Here is a 26066-nt window from a genome sequence, read left to right on the forward strand (position 1 = left end):
ATAAACACAATATTATGGATATTTCTTGTCAGATTTTGGTTTTTATTTAAGGTTCATAATTTTTTTATAAGCTAGCTTACCCGACAAACTTCGTACCGCCATTTTTTCGTGTGTATGTCTTTTTCTAAATTTTCTTTTCTACAAACCTTGTTCTGACATGAATGCAAAAAAAATAAGAATTATCCAATTTGGTGTACCTAGTCGTTCGAAATTAATGCGCTTACATAGATTACGCTGATTAATTTATAATTATATAGATTTTGAAAATAATTCAATCATATTTTATGTGATATTTTCCAGTTAATACATTAAATATGTTTATATCATTTTCTTGCATATTTAACATTTGAATGTTAGAGAATAATGAAGGATTCTTATCTTACTTATTGATATAGTAGGTACATAAAATGTAATATTAACTAATAAAAATTTATATTTTTTTCTCTATGTTCTTAATTATAGGAAATTATAATTATTATATTTTATTATACTAGCTGACCCGGCGAACTTCGTATCGCCTAACACAAACTTTATCGTATGGTATTAAAGTTCAAATTGACTTTTAAGTATTATCACAAATCTTTTGTATGGGAGTATAGAAAAGTGTTGTTTTTACTTTTTCAGGAAATTTAAAATTTTTTTTTTTTTTTTTAGAATTTTTCTCTCCGTAAGAACCATCCTCGTACTTCAATGAATATTTTAAAAAAAGAATTAGCGAAATCGGTCCAACCGTTCTCGAGTTTTGCGCTTAGCAACACATTCAGCGACTCATTTTTATATTATAGATAATTTTTATTATATATTTTTGTGTTACCCACACATTAGGGAATTTTAAACATTTTTAAATATCATATCAAACATCGACCGTTCCAGCGGGGATCGAACCTGCATCGACGACTGATCGTGTCGGCGCTCTAGCCAATTAAGCTATGGAATGATGCACCCGTTAGGTCGAAATTTTTGATAATCATGATGATTTTACGGTTCTAAGCGACCAAGGAGTCCGAACGTAATAATAATAATAATAATATTCTTTATTGCACACCATTAAAGGATACAAACAAAAGTAGTATAATTAGAGGAAGATGTACAAAGGCGGTCTTATCGCTAAAAGAGCGATTTCTTCCAGACAACCTTTGGGTATAGGACAGCGCATCGAAAAGCGGTTAGGAAGTGTACAAATAATTGTTATAGAAATTAGAATACATCACAATAGATTATAAAATTATACATACATATGCTTACACACTTACATACATTCACATATACACATATACCCATATATAAATATAAACAATTCATACATATTTATGTGTAACAAGTATCAGCATAGTCAAGAATTGGTAAAAGAAGTGACTGTGCTAACGCAATTTTAGTGGGCAGTGGAAGGAAATATTGAAGCCTTCGAAGTGATCCGACGGCTGCAAATAGCTTGCGGCTCAACTCGCTCAGTTGAGGTACCCAAGAGAGATGGCTATCGAAAATGACTCCGAGATTTTTTACCTTGTCGCTGTAAGGAATAGCGGAATTATTAAAAATGACAGGTGGTATGTGTGACCAATTTATTCGGCTCACTAGTTTTGGACTACCAATAATAGTCACTTGACACTTTGATGGATTGATGTTTAATCCATATGAGTTGCACCAATCAAGTATGTTGTTTAAATCGCTATTTATTCTTTGAATACATGTTGGTAAGTCAATCAGTTTGGCGTGGGAGTAAATCTGGAGATCGTCTGCGTAAAGGTGATAGGGAGAAGATAAGACGCCTCCTTGTGGTACGCCAGCTACGTCTAACCAGTCTGAGAAAATAACCTGGAAGCGCAAACTCTGCCGACGCCCAAACAAGTAGCTACGAAACCACTCAATTACCGATGGAGATATGCCAAGGGAACTCAACTGCAAGCAATATATCAAAATCTACAGTGCTGAACGCATTGCTAAAGTCTAGCAAGGTCAACACGGTGAGACTCTGACTGTCCATGGCGAGTCTGATGTTATCGGAGATCTTAACGAGAGCCGTAGCCGTACTATGACCTTTACGGAAACCGGACTGACAAGGACTTAAGAGATTGTGTGAGGTAAGGAATGATGTAAGTTGTTGATGAACAAGGCGCTCCAAAACTTTGGACAAAAAAGGAAGGATAGCAATTGGACGAAAATCGGAAAAAGCTGTTGAATTAGTTTTTTTGGGTAGAGGAATGAGTTGAGCGTCTTTCCAGCAGGCAGGAAAAGTATTGGATAATGTTAAACGAGACGTAATGTTAAACGAATGGCCTTAATTTAGAGGACAGAATCATAATTCTAATTTTTGCCGTTATGGCACGCCGTTCTTCAAGAAGTGCTCGTTTTAATCCTTACCAGTGTTTCCACTTAAATAATTTCATTTATCCACGCCTCAGTTGAGATTTCCTCTTCTCAAGAATTTTTATTTAATGATTTAAAAACTATTAAAACAGATAAACGTAATAAGCTCGGTAATGAAACATTTGTACCAATCCTGTGCGTAAAATATGGCTTGAAGTCGCGGGCACAGCTAGTATATAATAATTTCATAATAGCTAAATAATACCTACTGCTTTTTAGCAGTGTGTTTCGGTGGTGAGTAAGGTGACCAGAGCTCCTGGGGTGGCTCCTGGTGGCTAAAAGAACGGAAAAGCCTTTGAACAACTAATGAATTATCAGTTTGAAATACCACACTTTAAGTTTGTAGTACAATGCAACTGCAAGCGCATCTAAAAAAATTAGACTAAGCATAAATAAGGCATGAAAGTATAATTTAACATTTCGTATTCTCATTCAGGTACATCCTGACCAGTAATATATAAAACCTGCAGGTGTCGCCACTGTTTCTTTTATACGGTAACACTTGCTTCACCCATGATTTCCATCGATTTCCCCGTTTTCTTTCCTTCTGGACCCTGATTTCCCCTCAAAGGGGAATTTTTCCTTCAGTGTGGAAACGTGGCGTAGGTACGTTCTAAATTCTAGCGCAGCCAGTGGTAGGAAAAAGAACTAAGATCAGGGTTTATTATTGTGTACAACGAAAACCATGGAAAAGCCTATACCGTTCGGACTTCTTGTATCTATACTTTGTGCTTGGGTCGATCGTGCCTCTCGTATCGCTCGTTCCGTGACACTGAACGAAACGAACGTCAAACGTGACACTTTTACGTGCGTGCAACCGGTGTTCATCGTTCATATATGACGTTATCACGTCAAAAGAATAAATGACTTAAGAATAAAAAAATTATCAAATTTTTAACTGACGGATATCGTCATCCGTCAAATAGCGTTATCCACAACTGGTGTAAACAGGGCCGAAGAATCGTTTAATACTGGATTGTTCATTTCTCAAGGAAGGATATAGGTTATATAACATTACAACGGCTATATAGCAAATCAAATTGTTTCTCTCAAAATTACTTAACGTTCGCAATAGCGAGGCGTATGTCTATCTTTTAAGGTAAGGTTCTAATTTGTCCTAAAATTCAAACCGGATCCATTTGTTACCGGTGTTACATGCGTCCATAAATATAAGTTTACCATCATTTTTTAGACATTACAAACTTATATGTTAATTGATATCTTTTATTCATAAAGTCCAAAGTTCCGTCGAATGAGACTTCATAAGATTTAAATAGGTAGATAATAAATACTTACTCCTAATGAAACAGTTATTTACGTTTTCAGCATTATTTTTACACTGCGAGCGTAAAATAAAACAAGAATATCGTAAACATAGGCCCCTACTTATCCTACGACCTAGAAGAAAAGGGCTATGCCCGGTTCCGAGTAGTAGGGGAGCCCAAGCGGGGATTTCGGGATTTACTACAGCGCGGCAGATTAATATACAGGGGGATACCGCGTACCCGGTTAAATACCTTCACGAAATATGAGCCCCATATTTAAAGACGAACGTGTAGGATAAGGGTTCAGATTAGTAAAAAAAATTGATCATCAGAAATTCTCGAGCGCGTCAGATTAAGGTAGGGTGAGTTAATTACCTGCTAAAAAGTGTATATTCCACTAATCTGAGAATTTGAGAGTGACGTAAAGAAAAGAGAGGGCAGCAAAGTTGTAAAATAAAACGTCACCTCGACATTATATAGAGACATATTATATCGAGCGTAGATAATTTTTTTTATTATTTTGAAGAAAATAATTCAAGGATAACGAAAAATACATAATCTGACGATTTCCGCAAGCCGAAATAACAAAAATTCGTTGCTAAAGGACGCTATCACATTTTTCTACAAATATCAATGTTTTCCAGGTACCATTTTAATTAATTAGGAGTAATCCTGCGAGGATGTCTTGGTGTCAAATGAAAGATAATACATTCATCTCCAGAGTCACACCATAAAAATTATATAGCCCCATACAAACTTTTCACACATATATGTTTTAATCATCACTGAAATTGCAAAAAAATAAAAGGACGGGTCTGAATAAGAACCAGTATAGATAAATACACTGCACAAGAATACACCGACGTATCCGCTCTCTACAAAAAATTAGGCCCGAAAATTTCGAAGGCGCTTTCAGCTTTGCATGCGTTCACTGGTTGCGATTTCAACCCAGCATTGTAACGACGAGGGAAAAAGAAACCTTTGCAATATCTGATAAATTCAGAAATTTTCCAGGAAGCATTTCTGGATTTGGGATCAAAGGAGCATAATGTATAGGATTCTTTTACCATCATACAGTCTTTTACTTACCACTTGTACGACGAGGGAAAAAGAAACCTTTGCAATATCTGATAAATTCAGAAATTTTCCAGGAAGCATTTCTGGATTTGGGATCAAAGGAGCATAATGTACAGGATTCTTTTACCATCATACAGTCTTTTACTTACCACTTGTATGGATTGAACAAGTTAGACGATGTCAATTAAGCCAGGATTGGCATCTTTAATAGTACGTACAGGTAAAAGACAAACCACAACCCTTTTCCTTGAGTGTCCGGAATTACGATGCGTGCAACTTACCACCCTGTGAATCGGAGTTTCTCCAGCAAGCGTTACGCACAAGATTCATTGCATGCTTTTGGAGTAATGCACAAAATGCAAAAATTATTGATCTTTTACCAACGGACTATGGATGGAAAGCTGTCGAGGGAAAATTCAAAATGATCTGGTTTGCAGGTGATCAATTGTCGAAAGCTATATATATATAAGTTATATATAAGCATAAATAATACATGCACCTCTTTGCGCTGTGATGCACCTTAGATGCTGCTTCAGCATTTTGTCTTCAACGAAGCAGTAGGGACAGAACCTCGATGAACGATCGAACCAGATGTAAAGGTATATATATATTATATAATTTTAATATTAATATTTTTTCTTCTTATCATCTAAGCTTTGTAACCTAATAGGTCTCTATGACGCTCGAGTAAATCCCCATTTAGCATCGTGGGCTCCTCTACTAGAGACGGCAATCTGCGAGTTACGGCGCAAGCCGAGCCTGATACGTACTTGGGATGTGAAAAATTAATCGATTTTTAGAACAATGTAAACTAAAATAAAAAAGGTCAGCCAAAATAGATTCCGGATTGATCCCTTGACTCGATTATTTTAAGGAATGTGCGGCCTAAAAATGTCAACCGGAAAAGTTTAGCGAAAATAATCGATTATGTATTAACACATCCAACTAATACACTGCTTTTAATTAAATTTATGAAGCAAAAAAAACGGACTGCCTCTTAAAATACGCCACTGATCATAAATAATATTTAAACAGCAACTTGACAATTTCGCGGTGCATAAATATTTGGTGAGCTTCGATTTAATTAGGAGTAATTTAAATTAAATTGATTTTAAAGTATACTTTTATTTAAATATTATAAACAGCAGAGTGAAATTGTTAAAAACTTAATGGAAGCAATACATAACCAACCTTTTATTCTAATACTGTTCTCATGTAAATTACTAATAATGCCTTATGAGAAGTAAAGATTTTGAAACTACAATACAGCTTGCAAAATACTCACATTCATACACTTTGATTATGTATAAAATTTTATGAATTATACAATAATTTTATAATTTATTAACTAAATCATTCAGTTAACAATTAAACAATCTGATAGATATTCAAAATAATAAATATCAAGTACTGTTATATGTTTATATTTTTAAAGATCAAGTACTGTTATATGTTTATATTTTTAAAGATCATATATTTTTTTACAGTACTTACTACATATTCAATATAGCCAATTTGCTGTAAATAATAACACACCAAACCAATATATTTCTGTTTTCAAAGAAAGAACGAAAGATATTTCGTTCTGGGAATTAATTTTCGTTCTCGTGATACTTTCCAAAATTACATCAATTCGGTGCACGTACAATAGAAGACAACGTCGACTTACGACTATAATCGAGTATGACAAATTGAAAATCTCAAAAGCTATTTTATCTTAAAACGCATATCGTACCTAAATATTGCATAAGCGCTAATCACTTCCCAAAGCCCATCCTAACTGTCCTATCGACATTCTAATAAATAATTTGAAGAAATAATTATTTAAAATGGATAAAGCTTTTTTTTAACAAACAATAACATTACACTACCTTAGGCCCGCGCCAAAGAAACAACAATTATTTAACTAAAGCGCGTGAGGTTGAATATTACGATTATGATACATGAATATATTGGAAAGCTACGTGGCGAGCCACGGTTGTAGTTAGCTGATCGTTTACCACAGCTTGTTGTGGTAGAATTTCACGTCGAAGTAGCCGCGGTCGGTCAGCTGCGCGTCGCGGCGGGACAGACAGCCTGCGGGGGTGAGGGCGGGGGCGGGAGCGGGAGACTCTGAAACCGGCTCTACTTCAAGAGTCGAAGGCCTTTCGTGACTTTTTTGTAAATCAGCTAGTTCTGCCATCTTCCCGTCCTTCTCTACAGCAGTGATATCTTCAGTCTCGACGGCGAGTTCGTTTCCGCTGTTTGCGTGAGCGTCGGACACAGGCTGGTCCGGTTTGATGTCGTCTCCGTTTGTTTCGGCTTCAGAACTGCCATATGCAGGGGTACTCCTTTACAAATAATACTAAGGTTAAAACTTGTGTTATTCGAAATTTTACCTTTGGAAATTATAAAGGTTAAATAAAATAAAATCATCAAAAATAAAAACAAAACAAAACCATATATTCACCATAATTTAATTTAATAAGTTTGTAAAACGCTATAATTTGTGCAACTTACATCATAAACCCATATGAATTGGACACCTTACGTAACAATAAATGCTTATTGGAATCCCATACGTAAATAAATTAATTTTGTAAACCTTTCAATTCACAACAACTAAACATTATGATACAATGATCTTATTCGATAGAAATTACAAAAAGTCATATTAATATTATCACAGTGCATTAAAATAATTAATTTCATTCGTGTTTTTTTTTTGTTATATACTAATTATAAAACATTAAAATGACAAAAAGAAGGTAAAAAATATGCATAATGGTGTCTCAGACACAAAAAAAAAACTTAAACTAAGGATTTTAACGTCTTGTTATCCAACATCCAAAGATATTTCTTTTTATTTACATTTAAGCAGGCAAAACATCTATTAACTTAAAATAATTTAAGTAAAACCAAATACAATAAATTAAAAAAAAAGAACATGAAACAAATCAATTTTAACAATATGTATAAATAGATTTAATTTCTTGATACTTCCCAGTTTGAATATACGAAATATGTACATTATTTCTTCAAAATGTTTGAAAGGAAGTCGTTTAAGCTAATGTAAACTAGGTAACAACAGTAATTTGAAAATTTATCTATAATGCTGATATCGGTGACATGGTGACTGTACTCTTGAAATGATAATGTACATGAAGTGTGAAGAAATAATGTATATGTTTTATATCAATAAATGTAAATATTGTTAACGACTAAATAAATACATTTACTTATAAAACAATAATATATAATTACTCTATGTATGTAAACTAAAACAACTTCTACTTGTGTTGCAAAGAAGAGAATGTGATATTAGTAGTATATTAATTTATAACGTAATATTTAGAATATAAATGTTGTGATGCACTGTTGATATGATAGTCACGGGGAGAAATTTAAAATACCAAATATCTGATATTTCTTGTAAATCATAATGTTTTCTAAATATTTTATATATTTTGTTAAATCGCTTTGCAACAGTACTTTGAAGTTCACTTCTTTCCACTATAATATTTTGTCACCTTTACTAAGCGCTATTATATAATATAATAATTGTGTTTGCTCGCGAGAGAGCAAGTTATACAACGTAAGTAGACGAATAAATTATCAAATAAATACGCGTTATTCAAGATCACTCAAAATGTAGTTACCAGATCTCGATCGAAATTTAATGCGACTACGAGACAAGCATCAGCTTCCAATTAGAATAAAAATAATCAAAATTAAGAAAATGCGCATTATTAGCGATATTAGCGTCATATAGCGATATTAGCGTCGTTATATATTAGCGTCAGATTTCGATTAAATTTTAAATAGGCCTACATAACACGCACCACTTTTCGAAAAAAAAAAACATCGCAATCGTTTCCACCTAGCCGTAAGTTCTGAGGTAACATACCAACATTTAAAAAATACAGTCAAATTAGGAACATTGTCCACACACTAAACGTCAGGAAACTCTCGTGCAGTGTAACGTGTCTGTCTTATAAGATTCAAGTGTCGACTTCCCTTTTTGTTTTTGGTAATCGTAATTTTTTTTCCCTGTATTATTATTATTGTATATCATTGAACGAAAGATTAGATCTTACCAACCCTCCCTAGACGACTATTATATTATATAAAGCGATCAGCTATTATATCAATAAACTTTTTCAATCACTATGTTACTACAATGCTATATATCATATTGTACATAAAATTGACAACAAATTTTCTACAGCTACAATGTAAGATCATATTACTGTTACATAAAAATAAGTTAAATAAAAGATACATAAATAAAAGATACATAAATAAAAGTTGACATAAAAGTGTACTAAAAATGTATTCCCCTGTCAGTGCCAGTCGAGTCTGCTATGCTTGAAGCTGAAAGCAAAAAAAAAAACGAAAACAAACATAAAAAACGCAAAATATAAAATAACAAAAAAAAAAGGTTAAAAAAAAACGTACATTTGTGAGTGATATTACAAACGATGTTTGCCTCCCTTTTTAGAAAAAAACCTCACAATTACTTCACATAAATTAAATACCATTTTATAGATAACCGGTTGCCGGCATCCCCAACTAAAAATTATTATTTCTTTTGTTTTTGTAAAATAATTAATTATTAAAATTATATATATGGCGGCTCTAATTTTGAAACAACGTCAATACGATTGACGGTCGGTTTTTTTTTACGTATTTAGTGCGGATTATTCGCACGGGTATTGCTCGTACTATATAAGTGAAGTACAAAAAGAAACAAGACATATAAAATATTACCCATTAGTAGTTTGTTGATACTGTGCAGTACTTCCGCCGCCATGAATTACCTGAAAAAAAAATTGGTATCAATTTTTTACAGGCTATATTTTTTGTCTATCAGATAGATACTTAAAGATCTAATCCTCTAAAAGTTACAAAGGTTCCAAGTAGATCAATGTTATATTCCCTATTTTTATATTACAGACGGTTGTGTTAGCCTTAACGTGACAATCATGACAAAAAAAACACATTATTTATGGCTTTTGACTGTATTTCTATTCATCTCGAATGATGAGGCTCAATTATGTCGTAAGTGCTTTTCTTAATTTAAAGCTAATATTTTTCTTGTAATAATATAGGATGGGATTAACTCTGGAAAAAAATTTAATACTCACTGTGGCAATAGCGGAGTGTGGTTTGGAAGCGGCAAAGCGGCCGACTGCAGGAGTAGCCACTGGTGCTTTACGCTGCGACTTACTGCCGTCAACATTAGTAAAATTAATAACTTTTACTTTAGTAGTTACAAAGTTACGAATAACGGCCGGTCTCGACTTAAATAACATCACTTAATTTACTTACTAGAGATAGGATTTAGGATTAGAATGTAAATGTCATAAGACCAACTTCTATATTCAATAAGGACTCGTTTTGCGCCCGAACATGCGTTCAAAATACATTTTGAGTATAGAGAACCCCCAGCCTTTATGGGTAGAAGTTAGTCAAAGTGATGAAATGTATGTTGATTGAAATGTAAAATGTTTATTGTAATATTAATAATATATGTATAAATCGAAGAAGGTCAATCGACGTGCTAACGCGTCGCGTTGTTAAAAATACTTATATTTGCATTAATTATAATATATATTTGTAAAGATGAATAATTAACAAGCGACGTCGTCATCTTTTGTGGAGGTACTCTTTATATTTTCTTCGGAATTTAAATTTCAAATTTGAATAGTTCTTATTAATTTAATATAATTTAGAAACCATCTAATAATCCTTTATAAATATAAAATGAACAATCATTAAACTAACAAGATTGTTTTTGTTACGTCCAAAAGAAAATAATTTTATGTACTATGTATTTATTTTTGTCTTACCCACACATTAAGGAATTCTAAACAATTTTTAATATCATAATTATCAAAAACCGAATATAAAATCATCATATAAAAAAAAATTCGATCTAGCAGGTACATCGTTCCATAACTCAATTGGCTAAAGCACCGACACGGTCAGGCGGAGATGGAATGGTCGATTTTTGATATGATATTACAAATAATTTTTATGTTTTTTAACTAGATATATAAATGTACCTAAAATATTTTATATTGATTACTTCTATAGCTAATACAAAAGTTAGGGAGTGTCAAATAAACATTTTTAAGGGCTCTTTAAAAATGTTAAAATAGTTGAATAAACATTATGTATAGTAGTAGCAAAATACCCACTAGCAGCTGCATTTTAGCCTATTTGTCGAGTTCCTAATATATGTATACACCAGAATTAGGTGAAATATTTAACAAAGAATAATAACGTATCCTCAATATCGACGCCATCACTAACGATTGTTGAATCTTAACCTTGAATTTAGCCTTGAGGGATTATCGAAAAATGAGCCCGCAAGTTCTGTTCATTATTATGCATCAAACAATAGAAATCTATATAATTGTCTATAATATCTGTCTATTGTATAATTTACAGTACTATGAACAAAGCGCTGAAAGATTAAGTTTATTTATGTCTCAACAAAAAAAAAAAAAAAAAAACCGTGAAATAAGTTTGAATTAAGTTAATCTATTTAGAAAAAGAACTAGGAACTATTTTCCAATAACGGGATTTGTAAATATCTTGATATAAAAGTACCCTACAAAACATCAAATTTTCACTCACCTTATTTCTGGTATTGCGGCAAAGAACTGTGGCGAAACTGCAAAGTTGTTCTTTTGATGCATTAATTTGTCAACACCGTAGTTCTTGCGTAAAAATTGCTCCATTTTTGGTGAGGGTCCGTCTATTGCTAGTTTTTCTACAGACGTTTCTGTATCCTATAATTCAACATTATGTAAAATATACTATACCAGTAAATAGTTTTATAACGTTCACTTACAATTTAATTTATTTTTATTTCGATTCAGCCTGTAATATCCCACGGCTGGGCATAGGCCTCTTCCTCCATGTAGAAGGATCGCAGCTTAATCGACTACGTTGCTCAACTGCGGGTTGGTGGATAAATTATTCCCTACTATGAGTAACGATCGCTATAAGGTGTGTAAGGAAAAAACCGACTTCTATTATATCGGCCAATAATAGATACAACTAGCTGTGCCCGCGACTTCGTCCACGTAGAATTAAAAGATAATTATTGTTCAGTTCGTAGTTACAAAATAGATAAATTTTTAAAATAAAAGTAGCTTATGTTACTCCTTATTACATCAGCTATCTACCAGTGAAAGTCCCGTCAAAACCGGTCCTGCCGTTTCAGAGATTAGCCGGAACAGACAGACAGACAGACAAAAATTATAAAAAATGTTTTTTTGGTATATGTAATACATACATATGAATTTAGTAAAAAGCGGTTATTTTAATATTACAAACAAACACTCCAATTTTATTTATTTGTATAGATAGAAGTAGACGAAGAAATACACTAATACGCATTATTAAAGATTACTAAAAAAGTATTCATCAGATCTCAATCTAAATGGAGCTACAAAAAAAGCATCAGCTTTCGATTAAAACAAGAATCATCAAAGTCGATTCACCCAGTAAAAAGTTGTGAGGTATATATAATACAACGTAGGTCGACGAAAAATAGTCAAGTAAACACGCATTACATAGCAAGCACAAAAAGTTTCCATAAATAATATTTAAAAAATAATTACGACTTTTGAAAATGGAAATCTTTGGCTGTAGTATTCTACAGTTGTAGTGACTACCAATTGTTTTTACATTGGGGAGCCATTTTAAAAATTGCGTGTCTATATTAACATGGATTTAACTTAGGAAAATTTTCGTAGTATGATTTTCTACGATTTTCAGTGTAATTTTGACAGTTGACAGAGCTTCGCTCATCTTCAATCTGCTTTTGACGATGAAGATTCATGCCCGTGCGCCGTATGATCGAAACAGACAGGCATGTGACCTACTATGAGATTTGGGCATCCTTAAGGGCCCTGTACATGGTAAAATTTATTTGTCAATTTTGTTTGTCAAACTTCATGTTTTCATTAAACAAAAGCGCATACGATCAAACCAATAGATCAAATAACTAATGACTCCTAGAAACAAAAACAACAAATCTTATATATAAATAAAAATAAATGTTGCTAAGCGCATAACTCGAAAATGGCTCGACCCATTCGGCTAATTATTTTTTTTTTTATATGTTCCTTAAGACCCACGGAAGGTCAAAAAATAATAATTTTTAATGTTAACTTTTGACAGAACGAAGTATGTCCGGTCAGCTAGTATATCTATACATATAATAAAGAATACTTGGGGTGTGATCCGTAGGTGTATCGTATCCGTCCTCAAGTATTCTTTAAAAGAAATATTCAATGTACAGTTTTGACTTTCCTACCATTTTATTATATGTATAGATGATGATATCTTAGTGTTTTTAAAGCCTGCCACCAGCAGTAACAATATTCTTTTGATCCTGCGGTTGTCTAAAAGAAATTGTTAATATCTTTAATTTATTCTTTGCATTGATGTCCAGATAAAGTATAGCCTCCAAATTTCACGAAAAAGGATATTTTTAATTTAATTAAAGGTTTCTTTCTCAAAATGGACTATTAAAGGTTAAAAATGAATTTATTGTTTCTCAAAATATTCTCCCCTATGCATATATATGCGTTAATGCACTTTTTCATACGATAAAACCAATTTTGAAAACATTTGTACTACTTCTCCGTGTTTACCTTATAAACGTGTTTTTCATACTCTTTGACAGCCTCTTCTGTTGATGAAAATCGTTGACTGCGTAATTGGTTCTTGGTCATTGGTCAGAAGGTGCCAGGTTGGGACTGTATACAGAATGGCTCATAACTTCTACGTGTTTCACCTTCAAAAATTAGTTTGTCTGTCTGTCTGGCCATTTGGGAACTAGCATTGTCGTGGTGCAAGATGATACGGCGTTTACGGTTATTTTTACGCAGTTCTTCAATAAATTCCGGAAAACAAATGGTCGTGTACCAGTCACTATTCACGGTACGACAATTCTCTAAAGCAACAGGAGCCACGTGTTCAGTTTTATTAAAGAAAGAAGCAATGATCCGCTACGATTCATTTTTCACGCGCAACGCTTTGCTTGGTTTCATCTCACCTTGAAAGACCCATACGCTCGATTGCTGCTTTGTTTTGGGATCGTAGCAATAAATCCATGTTACGTCACCTGTTATTATGTACCACACCAAATTTGACGCCCCTTCGTTAAATCTGGTAAGTATGGCATTGCACCAAGTGACGCGATTGTGTGGGACCCACTGCAAGCATAGCTTTCACACACCCAAATGTTTGTGTAGGATTGATTGTATTTGACTCATTTCTAAAAGACCCTTAAACGATCAAATTATTTGTCAAATTTTTGTTTGACAAACGTGTTTGTCAAATTTTTTGAAAGTGTGCAAGCTTGTTTGAAGTGTTTGTCAAATGATGTAAATGTTTGACGTGTTTGATGGAAATTTTGATTGACGGTGTGTTTGATAAACCTGTTTGATAGTGTGCAACTGTGTCTGAAATAAAATCTCAGCTATCGCCTTGACACTATGGAGAACACAACTTGCAATGGCTGCGTATTCCTTTATAATTATAATAATAGGAACCGGTTTTTTCGGGTTTTTGTAACATTATATGCTTTCCATCTTTAGTTTCAATGCAAAATATCAAAGTTCCATTTATTTTTAAATTGTTGTACCAATATTTTCTAACTTTCTAGTGTTTTGGATAACTGAAACATAAAAATACTTATTATTATTACTAGCGACCCGCCCCGGCTTCGCACGGGTGCAATGCTGATACTAAATATACTACAGAATGTCTTATTTATAATGTGAAGCTAGCTTATGAAATAGTTATTAACATAATAACAACAACATTCAAATATGCGTCGTTAGATTACGCGTTGTTACAGAATGCGTTGAAGAAATAAAAGGTCACTGCTCGTTCCCCGTAGGTGATAGCGTGATAATATGTAGCCTATATGTTGACCCGACTTCTTAATAATATTCGTGCCAAATTTGAAGTAAATCCATGCAGTAATTTTTGAGTTTATCCCGGACATACATACAGAGAAACAGACAAAAATTCTAAAAACTACATGATACGAGGTCCGTATATGTATGTCCGGGATAAACTCAAAAAGTACCACATGGATTTACTTCAAATTTAGCACGAATATTATTAAGAAGTCAGGTCAACATATAAGCCACATATTATCATGCTATCACCTATCGGGAACGAGCAGTGAACCTTTATTTCCTCAACGCTTTCTGTAACAACGTGTACACTAACGACGCATATTTGAATGTTGTTGTTATTATGTTAATAACCATGCTATATAAGTTGGCTTCACACTATAAAAATCACGCAATATAAGTAACTAAGTCGATAAACCTAATTAAATGAATATAAGTAGACCAGACAATTTTAAAGCAGCGCCATCTATGAGATATTTCTGTAGATATGAAATGTAAAGAAGAAACGGGTAAATGAAAGTTATTTTAAAAGGTATAATCGTAGGTATTTTTGGTGCTGTATAGAGTTTACGCAGACGAAGTTGCGGGCAGCAGCTAGTTGTACATAAAATTTTAAAATGTCAAAAAAACCTTAGGTGTTGGTGAAACTTACAATAATTACGTCAGTGTAATTTGCACAATATTAAGTCTGTAGTATAGGAGTGGTGTACAAAATATACTCACTAATAACATATAATCGACTAGCAGCTTTCCGTATCCGTGTCGCTGCCGGTCCGGTACCACGTAGAAGTCGAGCACACAGAGCGGTTCCACCTCGCAGACCTTGTCGTGTTCGTCGAAGAGAAACAAATGCTTGTGACCGACCTTCAGCAGCCCAATTACCTCACCTTTACCTCTGAAAATTTAAAAATAAATATACATTTCTTAAATAAAAATATATAATATATATCAACTAACCCACACAGTGAAAAAAAATATTCGCAAAAGAAAAGGATTCATTTCAGACATCAATGGCTATAAATTTTAAAAATAAAAAACATAAAAAATGCAAAATTGACAGTCAACAATTAATTAACAGTTAGAGTTGAATAAATATTTGTTAGCACTTAATAACACTCGAACACTAAAATATATTCGCATAAGCATAACTGAAAGCAAAGTTAATATTTTACTGACGTGTTACCGTTACAAGGGTAGACTATTGAATTATTGTTAAGACGCGACTATGGGTAAAGCGCATGATATTCGCCAATTAGCTTAATGTGACAAATGACGCAGGCGTTTTCTTTATAGACTACATAAGTAACACAAATTAATTAAATACAAGCCTTGTTTAACATAACATTTACGTAAAATTGATTTTTTTTTTTAATCTACTAGTCAGATTTTTTTTTTTAATTGTCATTTCAAAAAATGTGGTCATTTTATAAAATTCAATGCAAATAAAAGAGCATCGTTGCTTTAAAAATTAATGTACATTTTGCAAAAACGTTTTAATATTACAGTTTCGTAATGCTTGTTGGGTATGGCGTTAAAAAATCATGATTGAGTCACACCTCACAGAGCATCAAGTATGCGGGAATGTAGACCTAGTTACGCTTGTTAAAAGTATGACGAAAAAATTATTCTAACGACAAATTTTAAAACTTTCTTCAATTCAATTATAGTGTTATATTTTAATGCGTTATACAAACTTAACTTTCGGAATTATTTAAAATGGAAATGTAATACTCATTTACTCATTACAACTTTTTGAAAGTTTGCGGTAAAATATTTTATGCTTAATTAAAAAAATATATAAGCAAAGGCATCGAGCATAAGAACTATAACTAATATAATATAAATAATAATCGCAGTGATAAACATCTATGCATATTTTGCGAGATATATTTTAATGTGTATAATAATTTTTGCGTGTCTCCTATAAGAAAACATTGCGTGAGTAGCATTCTAGGTGGTAATATAGAGCATACTGTGTTATATTTTGTTTCCTAAACGCATGAGAACAATGTCAAGGTTTTTTATGGATTGTTTAAAAGCGAACACAATTTCATTATCGATGTTCGGGGGCGTAGCCACTTAAGTAGCTGCCGAAATACCAAAATTTGAAACGAAACATGCAATAGGTATATTGTATAGATTAACCGCAATGCGGATATTGATGCGGCTATGACCTACCTATTACTATCTTCTTTTTTGAAGATAAATAAATAGGGGAAAGGGAATAGGGAATAGTAAAAATCTAAACTACACATAAGTTATCTGTAAGAAATATTTTAATAGAATATTTTACACAAAGAATAAATTGTCAGAAACTTAAATATATATACGGTCGAATTGAGTAACCTCCTCCTTTTTTGAAGTCGGTTAAAAATATTTTAAAGATAGGTTTGATTTTGGCTTCTCTATAATAATGGCGGGAAGTTCCAGGCTTCCACAATATTTAGCCGTTGAATCGACATATTACAACATAAAAGTCATGCGTGTAATACAAATTATTTGCATTTAAATTAACAAATGCCTCATAAACTATATCTGGACATTTTTTTAGCATTGCATCCAGTTTTCGACATAGTTTCATCACAACTCTCATTTGCCACATTTTTTTATAAGGAGGCGATATTAAGTCTTACTTATTTGGGTTCCTCTTTTTTCAAACTATCGCCTTTTATTGAAGGCATCAAAGTATTTGTATTCGATATATTATTTTATACTATAAGCCTTTACGTGTTCCTGTATTGTTGCTGAGAATATTTGCTAGGAATGCTTGATGTGATCTCCTTGTTTAGCATGGAGGTTACATGTTACTTAATTACCTTCGTTATAATATTAGATAATACTATGACATTATCATCAGTGTCATTCTGTCAAAATATCAATACCTAATTATTTACTATGTCTTATTTTATTGTTGAATAAAGCCAATATTCTATTTGGTTCTGTCTTTATCTGTATCAATTTATTCAACAATAATTTTGTGTTTTGCTGATATTGTGCTCGCTATGCCTGACGAAAAGGAAAAGTCTTCTTCAATATCGCGGTATCTACGTCCCGAACGTTTTGACGTGGAACCCGCAATGGCCGGCTCAGACCTGAAATGGATTCATTGGAAGTACTCATTTGAAAATTTTATCGCACAGGAAGCCGCTTCGGCTGACGATGCCCTTAAGTACAAATTCCTTGTAAACCATATCTCGCCATCAATATTTAATTTCATTCAAGCTTGCACCACGTACGTCGATGCCATGACCACTCTCAGTACCACCTACGAGAAACGAAAAAATATTACCTTGGCTCGGCATCGCCTTGCTACTAGAAAGCAACAGCCTGGCGAAACGTTAGCTGAATATTCGAGATCTCTTGCCATTCTTGCTCGTGAATGTCACTTCAAAGCTGTTACTGCTAATGAACATCAAAACGAAACCGTATGTGGTACGTTCATTGCCGGAATATTGTCACAGAAAATAAGAGAAAGGCTGCTAGAAAAATCGACTATGTCTCTGGAAGAAACATTGAATCTGGCAATATCTTTAGAAACTGCTGAAAATACTTCACGATTACTCACAGTATCATCTCCATCAACGTCTGCTGTCCCTGTTAATGCAATCTCTGAAACTCAAGCACCGCAACCAAAGCTCAATTTAGCAGCAACAAGAACTCAAAATTTTCAATACAGTCGCCCTACGCAAAGTGACCGCCGATGCTTTTTCTGCGGTGGCAATGTTCATCAAAGGATCAAGTGCCCCGCTAATAATGCCCAATGTCAACTTTGCTCCAAAAAAGGACATTTTGCAACCGTTTGCCGTAGTTCAAGACCAGGTCAACGTACAGTAAGTGTTATTACCACAGACAATGACGACGTTACTCAACCCCAACTTACCGATTCTCATTTGTCAATTATATCCGCTGCTGCTCCATCAAGCCTACGCAAAGCTACCATTCCTATTACCTTGAACAACTATCAAGCAGATGCGCTACTCGACACCGGAAGTTCAATCAGCTTTATCGATAAGAATACTGCTCTAACCATGAACCTTAAACGAAAGCCCTGTCGACAAGCGATAACTTTAGCATCTCTTAACAATATATCATATGTCGAGGGACTATGCTACGCTACAATTCAGATTGGTGAACATATATACCAGCATCAACCTCTGCTCATTGTTGACGATCTGTGTGCTGACGTTATCATTGGGCATGATATATTAGGAAAACACTCATCATTTGAACTTCAATTCGGGGGAGACAAAAGGCCCTTGAAAGTTTGCAATGTAATGGAGGCATCTGTCCCACCAGCTTCAGTTTTTACCAATCTTTCACCAAATATAAAACCTATAGCTATTCGCTCCAGACGGCATTCTCAAGAAGACCAAGAATTTATATCTAACGAAATAAGCAATTTACTTAAAGACAAGGTTATCGAACCCAGTATCTCGCCTTGGAGGGCACAAGTACTCGTTACTAGTGATGGCTATCATCGGAAGCGTCTTGTCATAGACTATTCTCAAACTATAAATAGATTTACGGAACTAGATGCATATCCTTTACCTAACATCGATTCTATCATAACTCAAGTCGCTAAATACAATATTTATAGCCAAATCGACCTCAAAAGTGCTTATCACCAAGTTCCAATTCTTCCAAAGGAGAAGGTATACACCGCCTTCGAAGCGTGCGGGAATCTCTACCAATTCACACGAATACCATTTGGAGTCACAAATGGTGTAGCGGCTTTCCAGCGAACCTTACAGTATATCATTGATTCGGAAAAACTGAAAGGTACATATGCTTACTTAGACGATGTAACTGTATGCGGAAAAGATAAGCAGGATCATGATGATAACCTTCGCAAATTCATGAAAGCTACTGAAAAATACAAACTCACTCTAAATATGAGTAAATGCACTTTTGAATCAGAATCCATAAATCTTCTCGGCTATACCATCCATCATAACGTTATCAAACCTGACAAATCTCGATTGGAACCACTGACGAATCTTCCTATCCCATCTGATACAACTACTTTGAAAAGAGCACTTGGACTATTCGCTCATTATTCAAAGTGGGTCAACAACTTTTCTGCCAAAATCAGACCTCTGATCGAAGCTACATTTCCTTTATCTGAAGAGGCTATTAAGTCTTTTAACAATCTAAAGATTGACATTTCTAAATCAGCCTTGGCTGGAATAGACGACAAAGAGATATTTTCTGTTGAAACTGACGCCTCTGACTTCGCAATCGCAGCAACGCTGTCACAGAAAGGGCGTCCCGTAGCGTTCTTCTCACGATCGCTTAACGATTCTGAGAAAAGACAACCTTCTATTGAGAAAGAGGCTTGCGCTATAGTTGAAGCTTTACGCAAATGGAGACACTTCTTGATTGGAAGACACTTTTTACTCATAACTGATCAACAGTCTGTTGCATTTATGTTCAACCAAACACACTCTAATAAGATCAAGAACGAAAAGATCGAGAGATGGCGCCTAGAATTGTCTTGTTTTAAATACGACATTGTTTATCGACCCGGAAAACAGAACTTTGCTGCCGATGCGCTCTCTCGAGTCTGCATGCACATAAATACTTTGTCTAATAGCTCCAAACTTGTTGAACTACACCGATCTCTTTGCCATCCTGGAATTACACGTATGGTTCATTGGGTTAGATCTAAGAACTTACCATATTCCATCGAAGAAGTGAAAAGAATGACGGCAGCATGCCCTATCTGTGCTGAAATCAAACCTCGTTATATAAAACACCAAGGGCATCTGATAAAGGCAACTGCACCTTTCGAAAGACTAAACTTAGATTTTAAAGGGCCGATTCCATCTAATACTCAAAACCGATATATTTTAACAATAATCGATGAATATAGTCGTTTTCCGTTTGCGTATGCCTGTAAAGATATGACATCCGGAACGGTCATAAATTGCCTTAAAGATTTATTTTCCATGTTTGGTACTCCGGCTTATATCCATTCCGATAGAGGAAGTTCATTTTTATCGGATGAAATAAGACATTTCTTAACCTCACTGGGAACATCTTGCAGTCGCACCACCCCTTACAATCCCCAAGGAAACGGTTTGGTTGAGAGACTAAATGGTACGCTGTGGCGAACAATTCAATTACATCTTAGATCGAATAACGAAGATGTTGCTAACTGGGAGAAAGCTTTGCTGCCAGCGCTGCATTCCATAAGATCCCTCTTATGTACGGGAACGAATGCAACGCCACATGAGCGTATGTTCAACCATCCTCGTCGCTCAATAAACGGCCAATCTTTACCAACTTGGCTTCATTCACCCGGACCTGTTTATATGAAGAAGAACGTAAGGAGTTCCAAATATGATCCGGCTGTAGAAGAGGTACAGCTGTTACAAAGCAATCCTGAATATTCTTACGTTCGATTAGCGGATGGACGAGAGACGACAGTCTCTAATAGGTCCTTAGCGCCACTACCTCAGGCCGTTGATGATGACTCGTCGGACGACGAAGAGCAATTAGAAATGGAGGAGGTCCCTTCTAACGAAGCTTCACCTGCTAGCCCAGAAGTGGAGAGTACACAAGTTCGTCGCTCTGTTCGAGAACGCAGACCTCCAGCCCACTTTCAAGATTACGTCTCTTCATAAAGGGGGGGTGAATGATGTGATCTCCTTGTTTAGCATGGAGGTTACATGTTACTTAATTACCTTCGTTATAATATTAGATAATACTATGACATTATCATCAGTGTCATTCTGTCAAAATATCAATACCTAATTATTTACTATGTCTTATTTTATTGTTGAATAAAGCCAATATTCTATTTGGTTCTGTCTTTATCTGTATCAATGCTGCATCTTTCTCCGGTAGCTCTGAGGAAATTCACCGAATAAATATATAAGGTATAATGACAAAACGAAATGTTAGTCAGGCAATATAGACTTTTACTTACGTATTTTTAACTCATGTCTCTTTTTTACGTTGAGTGTGACACGATCGTTATTCACACGTTTCAGTATGACCGCTTTTACGACCGGTAGACGAGGGCAAATGGTAAAAAGTAAAAAAAAAACTAGTAGGATGAAAACAATTAAAAAAAAGAGAATATAATAAAAATGGAAGGAAAATAATTTACGGGCGATCTGAGGGTGAGTTTTTAAGGGTAAAAAACGGCTTATCTCGATTTCCGGCAAAACTAGAAAGCCTATCGAAAATAGTGAAACAGCAAAGTTGTAGGTAAATAAAAAGATCTACAACTTTTGTTTTTACACTTTTTTCACATAACCTCAAAATTTATGTGAATAACTCAAATAACCAGTTTTTGTTTTTACAAAAACAAAATCAGTAACAGTGGACTGCGATAGCCTGAAGTGATGAGTGATGATGATGATGAGGATGTTAATCTATATATGGTATATTGTATATATTTATCAAAAACGTACAAGAAATATTTTATATCACGTTTCTCGTACATAACAACACTGTACAAGCAAAATTCTTTTTAGATACATTTTACATTACATAGATTTTTTACATATGATGTACTAAAGGTGTTTTATATATGTACATAAGTCAAATGTTACCTGAAACAGTTGATGTACAATATACAGTGTGTCCGATCACAACTTAGCGATAATTTCTGCATCTTTTGGCAGAGGTATCTACAATAATAATAAAAAAAAAATAATAGTGGCCGTTTTGACAGGATGGGAGACCTACTTATTGGTGTTTTTGTCGATGAAATTGGGTATATTTTGTAACCTAAAATCATCACTAGGCCGTGACCGGAGACACTGTATAAAAAGTTAGAGCCAAACTAAGGACAGAAATCAAACTACAACTTTGGGACAGAGACCAGAAACATAGATAATGTCAATGTCAAAATAAATAAATTGATAAACACTATATATGCTATTAAAAAAATGCAGTGTAAATAACTGTCATTTCTATTTTAAATCATAATCAAAATACACAATATTAAAATGATAAGTAAATTTTCAAAAGCAACAGTTTGTCCAAACTTTCATATACAAATTAAAGTAATGATGATTTCATCACGATGATCAAATATAGTTAGCGCTGATGCTGTAATTAAATAATCTCATACCCTTGGGCTTTATTATCTTTTAACAGGTACAGGATGTGTGTCGGTGAGTTGCGTAACTTCTCCGCAGTTGTGATCACCTTATTTAACCCTTGAGCACTTGCCGATTGTTCACCAAGATGGTCTATCACTTTTGCCAAACTATCTTGCATTACTCTACAACAAAATAGAACATTTTTCAGGATGTTTATTGCACATATTGTTTGTGTTACTGTAGTAATATAAATTCGCAAGAAGACCACATTCTTTGTCTGAAATTGTTTTTAATAGTAACAGCTGATTCAATAAACGAATAAATAATAGGCCGAAATCACATTGATTATCAAACAAATAAAATAGAAAAAGTAATGGAAAATAATGAAAATAAAAATTAACTTAACCCGATGATGTCAACCCCATTAAATGTATTTCCTTTAAAAAAAAGAAAGGTTATAAATAAATAATTATGGAGGTAGTTTTATAATATAAATTTTTTTGTATTTATAAATAATACCAAAAATATTTTAACTAATCATGAACTATAGAAAGCTAAGTCACACTGACTAGTTAATTTAATTTAGTCAAAATATTTATTGATTGACACAACATTCAATAGTTATTCTTAGTTGAAAATGTAGACCATTATAAATCTAAATGTCTCGACCATATAATTTTTAATGAGTGAGAAATCAAGTCAGTAAACACTATTTTTTTGAACTCCATATATCAGAATTTCAGCTTAATCATAGTAGGTGTATAATACTTGCAGTTTTAGTATGACAATAAGAAATTAAACAACAATATAAAATAAGTATTTATTACATTTAATTTGTATATTATGACTATATTAACGAGCTATTATGATCATAATACTTAAAAGCCTATTTTTCTGAACTAAATTTATAAAGGTAACAAAATTAGTTGTACCACATGAACAAGATCCTATGATGAATTTCGCAACTTTGAAAAATCTGACCTTAAGCACGTATCGCCTTATAAGAGCTGAGTCAAAGCCTACTACTTCACTAAAAAAAACGTTGAGTAGTCGTGTTGCAAAAACTATTAACAACTCGGGATATTAATATAAAAAATGATAAACAGCAAGCTTAACATATTAATAATTAAAAAAATTACATAATTTTAAAATAATATAAATTTTGTATTTGTCCACCTACCTCACGGCTCGTACATCTCCATGAAATCCGGGTGGGATCAATGAGCTATTTAACTTTGTGATTTGATTTTTTAAAATGTCATTAACAGGTACTGTCCACTCCATCACGATAATTTATATACACAACTTATAATCAATTATTATTTGTAGTTTATCTATAAAAGGTCTAGTAATAATTTAAGAGCTTTTCATCACTCAGTGAACAGTGAGTAAGTAAGTATTATGGGTAGTGGCAGGGCTGCCAGGTGCACAAAAAGTGTGATCGTACGCCAAGTACAAAAAAAATCGTATGCTAAGGAAATTTGAAATAAAAAGATCGTACAGCCCTTTAAGACTAAGTACTAATTTTTTATTATAAATTTTCAAAATTCGTTTAGTGTTAGAAAATAAATGTAATAAAACTATTTCTTACACTCATACAAAATTTTTGTTTTAGTTGGGTTAAAAACTTCGTAAAATTTTCGTTTCTTCTTAATTAATTGCTTAGTTAATAATTTGCCCTTACGTCTATCATTGGATAAACTGTTTCTAAGTTTTGTTTTGATTAAATAAACTTCACTGAGTGCTCGTTCACAATCTGCACTGTAATGGGGAAAACATAACAAATTTAAAGCTATTAAATTTTCAAATTGTTTTTTATTTCAAAATGTGTTTTTTTTCTTCAAGTCGCAACTATTAGTACTATTACCGAAATAGTAAATATCAATATTATATATATATATATATATATATAATAGTTTTGTTGGAAAGCAAACAAATACAGCTCTTATATGATCATTCAAAGAGACTTCATTCAAGTAAAAGATCTAGGCACGCGTTAGGTAGTTGGGGTAGTTCTACTAAATTCATGCTTGCCGGTGAATGACTTTTTTTAAATTATGAAATGCTTCCAGGTCATGGGAATATAAAAATCGTACATTTTGTGTACGAACTTGGTCTAGCGATCGTACAAGAGTTAAATGCAAAAAAATCGTATGAGTACGATTAAAATCGTACATCTGGCAGCCCTGGTAGTGGACTGTGTGACCAGATTTCATTTAACGAATCTACTGCTTGTGGAGGTTAAAAACTACTAAATTCTACCAAAAGAGAACAAGAAAATACTAATTACATGTTTTCGCTGTTGTGTTACAACGAAAAAGTATAATATTGTTCTCTTGATTATAACAATAAAACAATAAGATGAACAAAGAAAACACCGTAAATTAGATAAATAATATAGGTATAGGAAATATAGGTATTTTTAACCTTCAGTTACCGACCCACATTTTTAGTACTCATTAGCCGAGGTTAGGTCATGGTGACACCCTATTTGAAATGACGTTTTTAATAAAATCTATAGTAAAAGCTTATTAAAATTATATATAACCTGAATGATTAAATACAGACATTGGGATAAAATCATAAAATTAAAAAAAAATACATTTTATAAATTTTTTAATAGCAAAAATATAAAAATGGCTTATTTTTAGGAACATAGTTTAGAATCTTTGAAAAAACTTAATAAGTCATAAAACATTTTAAAAAATTATCTTTTCTTATTATAATCAATAAACAAAAACTCTAATCAACAAGATACCATAATATTTTAAAGATCTAATAATTTGAGGCCCAATTCTGATAAAGTTTTTGGGCGCATTGTAGGCATATGTTTATTTTGCACCCGATGCACTGATGAGGTGTCTTCCTTTTAAGCTTGGATGGATAAATCTTACAGCTTCCTCTTTAGGCTAACTACAACTTCTTCGTGGTCTTTTGGTTCTTTGGCTGCCAAGAATACGCTTTATTGTATCTGTCAGCTCCCTTGGCAAAGGTTTGTTATAGGCACGTCGATTCAAATGCAGCAAAACCAACTCTCTGACAAGACTTAGCAAGTAAGCAGGGCTGATGCATATTTTTTTGCCTCTGAGGGCTCTGAGATATATTTCTGACTATATTATGACTCAAAGACCTACAAGAGCTTGGTACAGGCTCAGAAGAACTCCACTTGTATCCATTTTTATCATTATATGATTTTCCTGTTTTTTGTCGTGATTCAATGTTCGAAGAGTTGATTTTGTAACTCACGCAATTGTTCTTCTTCCTCAGATTGTTTCTAGCCTATATTATGCTCGATGAGCAAGTGAAAATCTGGTTCAGCCAAACTCATCATCACAATTACTACAGTCTTGTAACTCTTCGTCTAACCAGCT

General features: G+C 33.5%; 1 protein-coding gene across 1 annotated transcript; it reads right to left on the minus strand.

The window, feature by feature from the left end:
* Positions 1–8738: 8738 nt before the first annotated feature.
* LOC123668614 (alpha-tubulin N-acetyltransferase 1-like) lies at positions 8739–23979 on the minus strand. Its single transcript, XM_045602332.1, has 7 exons — positions 23876–23979; positions 22725–22877; positions 15362–15533; positions 11334–11488; positions 9836–9917; positions 9459–9508; positions 8739–9062 (listed from the first exon to the last, which is right to left on the minus strand). Exons 1-7 carry the CDS (start codon positions 23977–23979, stop codon positions 9032–9034), a joined length of 747 nt encoding a protein of 248 aa, XP_045458288.1. The 3' UTR covers positions 8739–9031.
* Positions 23980–26066: the final 2087 nt, after the last annotated feature.

Source organism: Melitaea cinxia, chromosome Z (genome assembly GCF_905220565.1).
Source record: "Melitaea cinxia chromosome Z, ilMelCinx1.1, whole genome shotgun sequence".
Taxonomy (NCBI): Eukaryota; Metazoa; Arthropoda; class Insecta; order Lepidoptera; family Nymphalidae; genus Melitaea; species Melitaea cinxia.